We start from the raw sequence: 14,157 nt of genomic DNA, 5'->3' as shown, positions 1-14,157 counted from the left end.
GAATGAATGAATGAATGAATGAATGAATGAATGAATGAGTGAATAAGTTCATTGGCCAAGTATATTCACATACAAGGAATTTGTCTTGGTGCTCCGCCCGCAAGTGACAACATGACATACAGTGACAGTTAGGAATTACACATAAAATATTAAACATTAATAATAAACATTATTACTAAACATGTGAATTAAATAAAATACCAGAGCAAAAGGAGGCTACAGATTTTTGGTTATTGAGTAGAGCTACTACTCGTGGAAAAAAAGCTGTTTTTATGTCTGGCTATGGCAGCTTCGACAGTCCGGAGTCGTCTTCCAGAGGCAAGTGATTCAAAGAGTTTGTGGCCAGGGTGAGAGGGGTCAGAGATGATCTTACTCGCTCGCTTCCTGGCCCTTGCAGTGTACAGTTCATCAATGGAGGGAAGGTTGCAGCCAATAACCTTCTCAGCTGATCGGACGATTCGCTGCAGCCTCCGGATGTCGTGCTTGGTGGCTGAGCCAAACCAGACCATGATGGAGAAAGTGAGGACAGACTACAATGGCAGTATAGAATTGGACCAGGCGTTGGTGTGGTTTCTTGGCTGTTGCATCAATGTGGTTGGTCCATGCTAGCTTGCTGCCCGACCCTCTGAGTTCTTCCAGCACTTTGATTTTTGCTCGAGTTCCTTGTCTCTCCCATTTGGCACTCAGACAAACTTATTTAATTCCTGAGTCTTTGAAACTTCTTTCCTTGTGATGGTGGAAGCAGAGTCTTTGAATGTTTTCACGGTAGATATTTGATAAACAAGGGGTGAAAAGATACCGAGGAGATGCAAAGTTGAGATTTTAGTCAGATAAGCCTTAATCTTATTAAACGGTGAAGGTTGAAGGGTTGTGTTTGTAATCTGTAGGTTCTACACACCTCATTGAACCAGGGTTGGAGCTAGTTATTGGAGCAGTTAAACTGATGCACTGCTCATTTGAGAGCACCTGACTATTGCTATTTTGTGGGAGGGGGAGGGGGCCCTTTCTAAGCGTGATTGTATTTGGGAATTTTCAGGTGGGGGTGTTCCCACAAAGATAGTTTACTTTCCAAACCTTTTACTTCCTGTTACAGCTTTTCAAATGCCACTTACTTGAAGTCTGACCTCATCAAAAATGACCAGATACCCAGCAAAACAGGGTGTTTTGGCTTGAAGCGCAATTCACTTGCAATGTTGCCAATAAAGTGGAATGATATCAGGCAGCAAAGTTTCCCAAAATAGAACTGGAGAACTAAGGGTCCAGTATAAATGCAACTAAATTAGTGTTGGCAAAGGTGTGCTACTGGAGATATAACCAAGCTGGATAAACGCTAGTTTCCGTGGACCTGAGCAAAGTTAGATACAGTGCATCGTCATAGTAACACAGGAAAGCAGAATTTGGCTGCATGACCCACTATTCAGTGTGACCGTGGCTGTCTTTGTGTTTTGCTATTGAATGCAGGAGTTAAGGACATCACTTCACTGCTGTACAAAGCGTTTGTTTAATTTAGTTCATCATTATTGTTACGTGAACCGAGATACAGTGAAATGCTTTTTTGTTGCGTGCCATCCAGTCAGCAAAAAGACTATACATGAATACAATCAAGCCGTCCACAATGTACAGATAAAGGATAAAGGGAATAACATTTAGTGCAAGATACAGGATACAGTTTTGCGTACAGTTTTGGTCTCCTAATCTGAGGAAAGACATTCTTGCCATAGAGGGAGTACAGAGAAGGTTCACCAGACTGATTCCTGGGATGTCAGGACTTTCATATGAAGAAAGACTGGATAGACTCGGTTTGTACTCGCTAGAATTTAGAAGATTGAGGGGGGGATCTTATAGAAACTTACAAAATTCTTAAGGGGTTGGACAGGCTAGATGCAGGAAGATTGTTCCCGATGTTGGGGAAGTCCAGAACAAGGGGTCACAGTTTAAGGATAAGGGGGAAATCTTTTAGGACCGAGATGAGGAAAACTTTTTTCACACAGAGAGTGGTGAATCTCTGGAATTCTCTCCCGCAGAAGGTAGTTGAGGCCAGTTCATTGGCTATATTTAAGAGGGAGTTGGATGTGGCCCTTGTGGCTAAAGGGATCAGGGGGTATGGAGAGAAGGCAGGTACAGGATACTGAGTTGGATGATCAGCCATGATCATATTGAATGGCGGTGCAGGCTCGAAGGGCCGAATGGCCTACTCCTGCACCTATTTTCTATGTTTCTATGTTTCTATAAAGGGTATAATGTTTAGCCCAAGATAAAGTAGAATAACGTCCAATTAAAGATAGTTCAAAAATCTTCAATGAGGTAGATGGGAGGTCAGGACCACTCTCTAGTTGGTGATAGAATGATTCAGTTGCCTGATAACAGCTGGGAAGAAACTGTAGATAGATACCAAATGCATGAATAGCTCAGCAGGACAGGCAGTATCTCTGGAGTGAAGGAATGGGTGACGTTTTGGGGCAAGATCCTACCAAGAAACTGTCCCTGAATCTGGAGGTGTGCGTTTTCACACTTCTGTACCTCTTGCCAGATGGGAGAGGGGAGAAGAGGGAGTGACCGGGGTGAGACTGGGCCTTGATTATGCTGCTGGCCTACTGATGACAGTTTGTGTGGCCACGTTTAGAGTATGTGCAAGGTTTCCGGGCACTCTGCTTCAGGAAGAATGTCATTAAACTGGAAAAAAGATGTATGTGGATGTTAGTGGTACTGTAGGATTTAAGGATCCATGTGCCTATCTAAAAGTCTCTTAAACACCGCTATTGTATCTGTCTCCACCACCACCCAAGACATCGAGACAGGCAGTTGGACAGGATAGATTTAGAAGGATACTAGACCAAGTGTAGACCCGTTGGGTCTGTTCCCGCAACGTGCGGTTAAAAGGGGAGGGGGCGGCCTGACGTCATCGCGCAACGCCACGCGCTAGGCGTACGCCGTCAAGACGCTGCGTACGATGCCGAGAGGCTGCGTACGATGTCGAGACGCTGCTTACGCCCGTCAAGACGCTGCGTATGCCCGCAATTCGCCTGTGGGCCAACAAGCTGTTGACGCTCGGGATTTTCGGACAGTGCAAGCCAGCGAGGACGGCGAAAAGCAGCGGCCAGCGTGGCAGGGCCGGGGGAAGTAAAATCGCTAGCGAAATGGGAAAAATGTCGGTGTTTTTGGAGGAGAGCCGGGTGGCAGCAGCCGTTATGGTCGCTGGCCAGCAGGAGGCGAAAAAATGAGTGAGTGGGGGGGGGGTGGGAGGAAGGAATTTATTAAAAATGTGTACAGAAAAATGACTAAATTTAATGAGGAGTGGATGAGCGAATGTAAAAGTGAAATGGCTAGCGAAATGGTAAAAATCTCGGCATGTTAACGTCTGGTTTTGGCGGAGTAACGAATCAAAGGCCAAAAAAATGACATACACACACACAAAGTTTTAAAAGTATATAGATGGATGGGCCAAACGCAGGTAAGTGATACTTGTGTAGATGGGGCATGTTGGTCGACCTGTGCAAGTTGGGCTGAAGGTCCGGTTTCCCCGCTGCATGATTATCACCATCCCCAGTAGTGTGTTCCAGGCACTCACCACTCTGTGTAAAAAAATCTCCTTTAAACTTTGCCCCTCTCACCTTAAAGTTTAAATAACATTCTCAATAAACATCTGTTGGAATCATCAAACACGAAGATCCCTTTATAAAGCCAATCTAATTCTATATATTTATACTATGATTTTTGAACTGTCTCGATGCCTTGCCCTTAGTGATGGATGGTGCAATTTTTCAGACATTTAGTGTGGAACACAGTTCTGCAGTTTCCTGTTTGTCTCTCCTTCCTTGGCTGTGTTTACTAAACATGCTGGAAATAGAGATGGAAACATGTCCAATAGCTGAATCACATAAAGAGCCTTGTCACGAATAAATGTTGTTGAATTATTACAAAAAGTGGCAAATCCCCCAATGTAAAGAAATGCTTGTGTTTTCATCTGCAGATGAGACAAGACAGAGGTGGTCTGTGGAAATAGAGAGTTTTTATGATGTAGTTTCCTCTCAGCTGATCAAAGGCGAATTGACTGCCAGCATTCCATCTCTACACACACATCAAACGTACAAAATAAGTCTGGGCAAGGGAGAATACAGTAGAATTAAAGTCAGACTCAACCTTAATCAGGTGAGATGTCAACTATCGGATGCACGTTGGAAAAATGAATAAATCACATAATTTAACCTCTCAACGCTATCGGCTACTGGCAGTCTGGACATTGTGTTCAGTTAGTTTAGTTTAAAGTCATACAGTCATACCATGCGGAAACAGGCCCTTCAGCCCAACATGCCCACTGCAACCAACATGCCCCCATCTACATCTGCCTACGTTTCCCTCTAAACCTGTCCTATCCATTTATCTCAGTCTAAATGTTTTTTACACAATGTGATAGCACCTGCCATAACTACCTCTTCTGGCAGCTCGTTCCATAGTGCTAACCAGGCAATGCTTTATTACAATCGAGCCATCCACAGTGTACATATACACGGTAAAGGGATAAAGTGATAAAAGGGTTGTGATTCCCGTACTCTGGGCAAAAGACCCAATCTATTCCTCTCATGATTTCGTACACCTCTGTAGGATCACCCCTCATTCTTCTGCGCTGCAACGAATAAAGCCCAAGCCTGTCCAGCCTCTGAGGCTGTCGAGTCCTACAGACAATAGGTGCAGGAGTAGGCCATTCGGCCCTTTGAGCCAGCACTGCCATTCAATGTGATCATGGCTGATCATCCCCAATCAGTACCCCATTCCTGCCTTCTCCCCATGTTCCCTGACTCCGCTATCTTTAAGAGCGCAATCTAGCTCTCTCTTGAAAGTATCCAGAGAACCGGCCTCCGAGGCAGAGAATTCCACAGACTCACAACTTTGTGTGAAAAAGTGTTCCCTCATCTCCGTTCTAAAAGTCTTACCCCTTATTCTTAAACTGTGGCCCCTGGTTCTGGACTCCCCCAACATCGGGAACATGTTTCCTGCCACTAGCGTGTCCAAACAGTTAATAATCATATATGTTTCAATAAGATCCCCTCTCATCCTAAACTCCAGAGTATACACGCCCAACCGCTCCATTCTCTCAGCATATGACAGTCCCGCCATCCTGGCAACATCCTCGTAAATCTTCTCTGTACCCTTTCCAGCTTAACAACATCTTTCTTATAACAGGGTGACCAAAACTGAACACAATATTTCAAATATGGCCTCACCAATGTCTTGTACAAATGTAACATAACCTGTCAATTTCTTTACTCAATGCCTCAGCCCTTCTGTAGAACCAATCAAAATTGTGCTGCAATTTTTCATAACCATCTTCATTATCTACAATACCATTCATTTTAGTATCATCTGCAAGCTTACTAATTATGCCTTATACATTTCATCCAAATCATTGATTTAGATGACAAACAGCAATGGGCCCAGCACTGAACCCTGAGGCACATCATTAGTTACAAGGCCCCCAGTCTGAAAAGCAATCGTCCACCATCACCCTCGGCTTCCTTTCATAGAGCCAATTTTCTATTTAGTCGGCTATCTCTCCTTGGATCCCAAACGATCGAACCTTCCATAGCAGCCTACCATGCAAAACCATCGAATGGCTTACTGAAATCCTTACAAACAACATCCACAGCTCTGCACTTATCAACCTTTTTGGTTATATCTTCAAAAATCTGATTTGTGAGGCACGATCTCCCACGTAGAACATAGAACAATACAGCACAAGAACAGGTTATTCAATCCACAATGTCTGTGCTGGATAATGAAGTAGATTTTCAAAGTCTACAGAGAGATTTATGCCAGTTGGAAGAGTGGGCTGAAAGATGGCAGATGGAGTTTAATGCTGATAAGTGTGAGGTGCTACATCTTGGCAAGACAAATCAAAATAGGACGTACATGGTAAATGGTAGGGAATTGAAGAATGCAGGTGAACAGAGGGATCTGGGAATCTGCACAGTTCCCTGAAAGTGGAATCTCATGTAGAAAGGATGGTAAAAAAAGCTTTTGGTGTGCTGGCCTTTATAAATCAGAGCATTGAGTATAGAAGTTGGGATGTAATGTTAAAATTGTACAAGGCATTGGTGAGGCCAATTCTGGAGTATGGTGTACAATTTTGGTCGCCTAATTATAGGAAGGATGTCAACAAAATAGAGAGAGTACAGAGAAGATTTACTAGAATGTTGCCTGGGTTTCAGCAACTAAGTTACAGAGAAAGGTTGAACAAGTTAGGGCTTTATTCTTTGGAGCGCAGAAGGTTAAGGGGGGGACTTGATAGAGGTCTTTAAAATGATGAGAGGGATAGACAGAGTTGACGAGGATAAGCTTTTCCCACTGAGAGTAGGGAAGATTCAAACAAGGGGACACGACTTGAGAATTAATGGACAGAAGTTTAGGGGTAACATGAGGGGGAACTTCTTTACTCAGAGAATGGTGGCCGTGTGGAATGAGCTTCCAGTGAAAGTGGTGGAGGCAGGTTCGTTTTTATCATTTAAAAATAAATTGGGTAGTTATATGGACGGGAAAGGAATGGAGGGTTATGGTCTGAGCGCAGGTATATGGTTATATGATGCTGAAACCATCTCTTATCTACCTGCACATAATCCCTATACCTCAATTTCCTGCATATCCATTATAGCACATCATTTACTAAGACAAAGTCCAATGTCCTCAAAGGGGTAGAACCTATGGCTCACATTAATGGTAAGCTAGACAAATAATTGAGAGACAGAGGAAACTGTCAAGGGTGGAAAGAGGCTTTGTGGGGGCGCTGAGACCTGTTCAGAACAGGTTTAGTTTTAGGAAGAAACAAGGAACTGCAGATGTTGTTCACAAACAAAGACACAGAGTGCTGGCGTAATTCAGCGGGTCAGGCAGCATCTCTGGAGAACATGCAGGTGACGTTTCAGGTCAGGACCCTTCAGACGGAGGTACGGTGGAACTGAGCATTCAAAAACTGCTCAATGTCCTGATGAAGTAGGTTATGAGCAAATTTCCAGCATGTATTCCGTGAAGCTTTGTGTCAGGAGAATGCGCATAATCCATATCCCTCCATTCCCTGCATATCCATTGCCTCTCCAAATCTCTTAAGTGCCACTATCATATCTGCTTCCGCCATCAACCCTGGCAGCGCGTTCCAGGCACTCACCACTCTCGGTGTGAAAGAAACATATCACCTTTAAACTTTGGCCCTCACCTTAAAACTATGCCCCCATGTATTTGATTTTTTGCATCCATGTAAAAAAGACTCTGGCTGTCTACCTTACCTATGCCTCTCATAATTTAATATACTTAATAGGTCTTTCCACAACCTCTGGCGTTCCAAAGAAAATAATCCAAGTCAGTCCAACCTCCCTGTAGCTAATACCCGCTAATCCATACATTATTCTGGTAAACCTCCTCTGCACCCTATCCAAAGCCTCCACACCCTTCCTGTAATGGGGTGACTAGAACAGCATGCAATACTCCACATACTCTTGTTGAATTGTTTGCTTAACTCCAGTCTCAGTGGTGGATTTACTGCTGTGGCTGTGGGAATGTTGTAAATGTAAGAAGTGATAATCCGCTCTCTTTTCCAGAATGCTTCTGTTGATCCTTGGTGGCCCCATGGTCACGGCAACCAGACAGGTTACAACATGACGGTCACTGTCACAATCGGAGGAGAACGTCTCATTGAAAAGTCCTCCACGGTCAGTAAAAAGCAACCACATTTATACTTTACTTTTAACAATCTGCATTGTCTGTTGGGTGAGGTTTTGTGGAAGTGATGAATGTAATCTCTTATATAGTCTCTTATATAGTATATATATATATATATATATATATATATATATATATATATATATATAAAGTTTCCTATATAGACGATCGACTGACATCTATTATAAACCCACTGACTTCCATAGCTATCTAGACTACACTTCTCTACACTTCTTCCCACCCTGTTTCCTGTAAAGACTCTATCCCCTATTCCTAATTCCTCCATCTACGCCGCATCTGCGCCCAAGATGAGATGTTCATACCAGGTCATCGGAAATGTCGTAATTCTTTAGGGAACGGGGGTTCCCCTCTTCCATTATAGATGAGGCTCTTACTAGGGTGTCCTCGATATCCTGCAGCTCCGCTCTTGCTTCCCTACCCCCCCGATTCATAACAAGTGTCCTCACCTTCCACCCCATCAGCCGTCGCATACAGCACATAATCCTTGGTTGGCTGCCCTGCCAGCAGCGTGTTCGTTATTTCGACTTTTTATTTGCTTTTTTCTAGTGTGTCCAAATGTTTGTTTTAGTGTCTCGGTATGTCTTCTGGGGGTGAAAAGGGGGAAACCGTTTTCTCAGTCACTTCCTCGCGGAGAGGCGATTTTTTCATGTCGCTTCTCCGCCTCCCTCGTGGGCCTAACAACTTGGATTAGTGCGGCCTCTCCCGGAGTTGGGCCCAGAGCTTCAGCAGCGGGCGCAGCGTGGACTTTTCCATCGCGGAGCGGGACAGGCCCTTGCAGGGGGTCACCAGAAAGGAGTGGTCCGATCGTTGGCCTGGTGACTTTGGCATCATGGGGCTGTGGTCTGCGGAACTTCTAGCCGCGGGCGTGGCGTGGATTTACCCTCTGGAGTTTGGGATCCCTTGCCGGGAATCGCCGGAGTAGAGCTCCGACCGCCGGCCCGCGGCCTATAACATCCTGAAGCAGTGGTCTCCGGTAGGAATGTGGCCGATTCGGGCGCTCCAAGCAAAAGTGTATGCGACTACTCCCGAGTGTGTTTGACCGTCCCGACGTCGGAGTTTGGATCATCCCGACGAGAGGGCCTATTCATCTGGTCGTCCATAGCGGCGACTACGGAGGGTTTATAGCCCCGACCACGGATGAACAAGTGAGGAGGACTGATTGAACTCTGTTGCCTTCCACAGTGAGGAATGCTGTGGTGAATGTTTGTGTTGAATTCTATTGTGTATTGTGTGTTCTTTTTTTAAGTGTATCGCTGCTGACAAATTCATTTCACTGTGCCTTCGTTGGTGCATGTGACGAATACATTTGACTTTGACTTTGATCCTCCGACATTTTTGCCACCTCCAATGGGATCCCACCCCTAGCCACATTTTCCCATCTCCACCCCTTTCCGCAGAGACTGTTCCTTCTGCAACTCCCTTGTCAACTTGTCCCTTCACACCCAAACCACCCCCTCCCCAGGTACGTGTCCCCAGGTACTTTCCCCTGCAACCGCAGGAGATGCAACACCTGTCCCTTTACCTCCCCCCCTCGACTCCGTCCAAGGACCGCAACAGTCTTTTCAGGTGAGGCAGAGGTTCACTTGCACCTCCTCCAACCTCATCTACTGTATCCACTGTTCCTTGTGTGGACTCCCGTATATCGGCGAGACCACGCGCAGGCTCGGCCATCGTTTCACTAAACACCTCCACTCAATGCGCCTAAACCTACCTGATCTCCCGGTTGCTCAACACTTTAACTCCCCCTCCCATTCCCACACTGACCTTTCTGTCCTGGGCCTCCTCCATTGCCAGAGTGAGGCCCAGCGCAAATTGGAGGAACGGCACCTCATATTTCGCTTGGGCAGCTTACACCCCAGCTGTATGAACATTGACTTCTCTAACTTCAAACAGCCCTTGCTTTCCCTCTCGTTCCATCCCCCCCCTTCCCATTTCTCCGACCAGTCTTACTGTGTCTGACTACATTCTATCTCTGTAACAGTTGCTCTCCTGACGTCTGTCTGAAGAAGGGTTTCGACCCGAAACGTACCCATTCCTTCTCACCAGTGATGCTGCCTGTCCCGCTGAGTTACTCCAGCATTTTGTGTCTACCATCGATTAAAATCAGCATCTGGAGGGCTTGAAATTAGCGGTTGTCCAGGTGACACTGACCACCCAAAGTGCCGCCGGGCAACCTAAACGGCGAGTCATTTTGCCCGGCTTGGCATGCTGATACTGGTTTATACCGAAGATAGACACAAAAAAACTGGAGTAACTCAGCGGGTCAGGCAGCATCTCCGGGGGGACGGGGGGGGGGACGGGACACACACACACGATAAAGAATGGAAGAGGCGGAGACGGTAGGCTGTGGGAGAGCTGGGAATGGGAGGGGAAGGAGGGAGAAAGCAAGGACTACCTCAAATTAGAGAAGCCAATGTTCATACCGCTGGGGTGTAAACTAACCAAGCAAATATGAGATGCTGCTCCTCCAATATGCGGTGGGCCTCACTCTGGCCATGGAGGAGGCCCAGGACTGAAAGGTCGGATTGGGAATGGGAAGGGGAGTTGAAGTGTTGAGCCACCGGGAGATCAGGTTGGTTATTGCGAACTGAGTGGAGGTGTTGTGCGAAGCGATCGCCAGGCGTGCGCTTGGTCTCACCGAGGTTGATCATACGCTGAATAATCCAACCACAATTTTGTTTGGAAGTGGAAAGAAATAATAGAAATTGCATTCATTGCAATGCGTAAAAAGAGTTGAGATACTGTATTATAATTTTGCTGCATGTCATTGTGGTATATATCATGTCTTGATTGGTGAATATGTTTAATTTGTGACTTTATTTGAAGCAGAAATAATATGTGAATGCTTCATTGAGCATAATTCTGACTGGTAACTACGCACTTCGTCCGAGCACATTATCGCACGCGTATTGGAAGCCATCTTAAATGACCACCTAAACTGTCATTTGGCAACCTAAAAAGCTGCCTAGGTTGCCCGGCTGGCAACAGGGAAAAAAGGTTAAGTGAGAGCCCTGATCTGCAATTCTTTCCACACAATGTAATCTCTTTCTCTTTCTCACAAAGCCAGAGACCAGGGTTCGATCCTGGCTATGGGTGCTGTCTGTATAGAGTTTGTACGTTCTCATCGTGACCCTGTGGGTTTTCTCTGAGAACTTTGGTTTCCTCACACACTCCAAAGGTTAATCAGCTTGGTATAAATGTGTTTTTTTTAAATTCCTAGTGGAGGATAGTGTTAATGTGCGGGACCGCTTATCGGTGTGGATACATAGAAAATAGGTGCAGGAGTAGGCCATTCGGCCCTTCGAGCCTGCACCGCCATTCAATATGATCATGGCTGACACGTTGGGCCGAAGGGCCTGCGCCCTGTATCGCTAAACTAAAACTAATTTAAATATAACCTATATCGATACACCTTTAATGACATTTTAATTTCATTGCCTTTAAGAGGAAAAGAAGCAATTCCCGAATCAAACTTTGGACTGTAATGCTGACTTCTTTCCACCAACAGTTGAAACCTAGGATGTAAACAAGGCTTCAGTACTTTTGTTTAATGTTCTTGTTGAATGCCCAGCCCAGTTAAATACTCCGGCATTTAGGTTTTCACAGTCCTGTTGTCTTCAGTGTGAAAAAGAGTCTCGACCCGAAACGTCACCCATTCCTTCTCTCCAGAGATATTGCCTGTTCCGTTGAGTTACTCCAGCATTTTGTGTCTACATTCAATTTAAACCAGCATCTGTAGTTCTTACCTATACCTTTTAAATATCTTATGGTCATATCATACCACCGGTGGGCGGCGCGACTCTCGTCAGCAGCGGCCTCTGCAGTCCGTCTGTGTTTTATTATTTTTTGTCTCGTTTTTATGTAGTTTTTGTTATTTTTTTTGTTGGGGTATGTGTGTGGGGGGGGGGGGGGGGGGGGGGGGGTGGGGGGGGGGGGGGGGGGGGGGGGTAACTTTAAAATCTTTCCCCTGCACGGGAGACCCGACCTTTTCTTTGTCGGGTCTCCGTTGTCGTTGGGGCTGCAACGTGGAGCGGCCTCCAACAGGAACGACCTGGGGTTCCAGCTGCGGAGCTGCCGACTATTCACCGTCAAGGGGCTGGCCGAGTCCGGAGCGGGTGGAGCTGTGGTTGACGCTGCTGCCACCCGACCTCCAGAGATTCGGAGGCTGCAACTGCGGGTTTGTCGGACGGCGGCACCGGGAGCCCGCGGGTCCCTGCTGGGTGAACGCTTTTCGGGGCTTCCGCAACGGCGACTTCTCCCGCCCGAGTTGCGGGGTTGAAGAGCACCTGGAGCGGGGCCTTACACCATCGCCCCGCGCGGCTTGGAATGGCCACGGGACTTTGCGAGCGCACGCCGGGGGCTCTAACACCAAGACCCGGTGCGCGACCTTGCATCACCCGGCGTGGCTTTAATGGCCGCGGGACAATCGCCATCGCCAGCCGGGGGCTTTGACTTTGACTCTGACATGGGGGGGAGAGTGCAGTGGAGAGATAAGTTTTTTTTGCCTTCCATCACAACGATGTGATGGATGTTTGTGTAAACTGTGTTGTGTCTCGGGTCTTTTTGTTTTGTAATGTATGGCTGCAGAAACGACATTTCGTTTGGACCTCAAGGGGTCCAACTGACAATAAATTGAATTGTATCATCACCCTTTCAAGCAGCCAGTTTCACTACTTTTTGACTGCAACATTTGTACCACAACTCCCCTCTAAAGCTTCCACAAGTTAACTTAAATCTGTGAATCCTACAAAAATCGGCCGACTTTTAAAATCTTCTCTGTGAATCAGTGGACAATATTATCTGTGCGTTAAACACAAAGTGCTGGAGGAACTCGACAGGTCAGGCAGCAACTGGGTGGGAATGGACAGACCGTGTTTTGGGTCAGGACCCTTCTTCAGCTTGTCAGGACCCGCTAAGTTTCATCAGCACTTTGTGCTTTGCTCAAGATTCCAGAATCTGCAATTCCTGGTGTCTCCATTTATCTGTGTGTGGTTGCGTTTGCGGACCTGTCAACATTTTTTTTAGAGGTACTGCACAGAAACAGGCCCACCAAGTCCACACCGACCAGTGATCCACCCGTACACTCGCAGTATCCTACACACTAGAGAAAATTTACAATTTTACCAAAGCCAATTAACCTACAAACCTCTATGGCTTTGGAGTGTAGGAGGAAACCGGAGCGCCCGGAGAAAATCCACGCGGTCACAGGAAGAATGAACAAATTCCACACAGACAGCACGTGTAGTTAGGATTGAAGCTGAGTCACTGTAAGGCAGCAGCTCTACCACTGCACCAAGTAAGAGCTTATTGCTCCATTGTCGGTACATATGACAATGACACACTCTTGACAGCAATCATTTTCAGTGGTATGGTCAGGATTAAACTTGGTGGAGGAGGGTACGAGATTCACGACTGGTCGGTAGGCGAAGCACGAGTTTGAAATCACTTTGGTTCTATTCCCTGCTGTCTTTGGTTCGATTCCCTGCGGTCTTTGGTTCTATTCCCTGCTGTCTTTGGTTCTATTCCCTGCTGTCTGGTTCTATTCCCTGCTGTCCTTGGTCCTATTCCCTGCTGTCCTTGGTTCTATTCCCTGCTGTCTGGTTCTATTCCCTGCTGTCCTTGGTCCTATTCCCTGCTGTCTTTGGTTCTATTCCCTGCTGTCTGGTTCTATTCCCTGCTGTCTTTGGTTCTATTCCCTGCTGTCCTTGGTTCTATTCCCTGCTGTCCTTGGTCCTATTCCCTGCTGTCTTTGGTTCTATTCCCTGCTGTCTGGTTCTATTCCCTGCTGTCCTTGGTCCTATTCCCTGCTGTCTTTGGTTCTATTCCCTGCTGTCTGGTTCTATTCCCTGCTGTCCTTGGTCCTATTCCCTGCTGTCTTTGGTTCTATTCCCTGCTGTCTGGTTCTATTCCCTGCTGTCCTTGGTCCTATTCCCTGCTGTCCTTGGTTCTATTCCCTGCTGTCTTTGGTTCTATTCCCTGCTGTCCTTGGTTCTATTCCCTGCTGTCTTTGGTTCTATTCCCTGCTGTCTTTGCCGATGACTCCATTCATTGATTTTGAGACTTGACCATGTTTCTCCAGGTCTACTTCAGGACAGTGGAGCTGATACAAGAACCTGTGCCTGGCTCTCCCGGACTCAGCTTTTATTTTAAGATAAATGGGCTCCCAATCTTCATCAAAGGTTCAAACTGGATTCCTGCAGATGCCTTTTTGGAAAGAGTGACGTTTGATGTGTAAGTTTTGAAAGTTTAAAGGTGAACATTAACTACAACACTGCATCTAATTAAATTAAAACTCTAAATAAAGTCATAGAGTGAAACAGCGTGGAAACAGGCCCTTCGGCCCAACTTGGCCACACCGACCAACATGTCCCATCTACACTAGTCCCACTTACCTGCATTTGGCACATGTCCCTCTTAAATATTCCTAGC

The 14,157-nt window shown here is 46.3% G+C and overlaps 1 protein-coding gene across 1 annotated transcript in view; it reads left to right on the top strand.

The window, feature by feature from the left end:
* The window catches only part of manba (mannosidase beta), a 73,876-nt gene that overhangs the window by 17,064 nt on the left and 42,655 nt on the right, over positions 1–14,157 (top strand). Inside the window, exons 5-7 of the mRNA XM_033020382.1 lie at positions 3,971–4,149; positions 7,587–7,697; positions 13,808–13,959. Coding sequence (XP_032876273.1) covers positions 3,971–4,149; positions 7,587–7,697; positions 13,808–13,959 — 442 coding nt within the window. The remainder of the gene's footprint in view (positions 1–3,970; positions 4,150–7,586; positions 7,698–13,807; positions 13,960–14,157) is intronic.

This window comes from Amblyraja radiata, chromosome 1 (assembly GCF_010909765.2).
Source record: "Amblyraja radiata isolate CabotCenter1 chromosome 1, sAmbRad1.1.pri, whole genome shotgun sequence".
In the NCBI taxonomy this organism is placed as follows: domain Eukaryota; kingdom Metazoa; phylum Chordata; class Chondrichthyes; order Rajiformes; family Rajidae; genus Amblyraja; species Amblyraja radiata.
The sequence above is the reverse complement of the archived record's forward strand: the minus strand, read 5'-3'. Positions and strand labels throughout refer to the sequence as shown.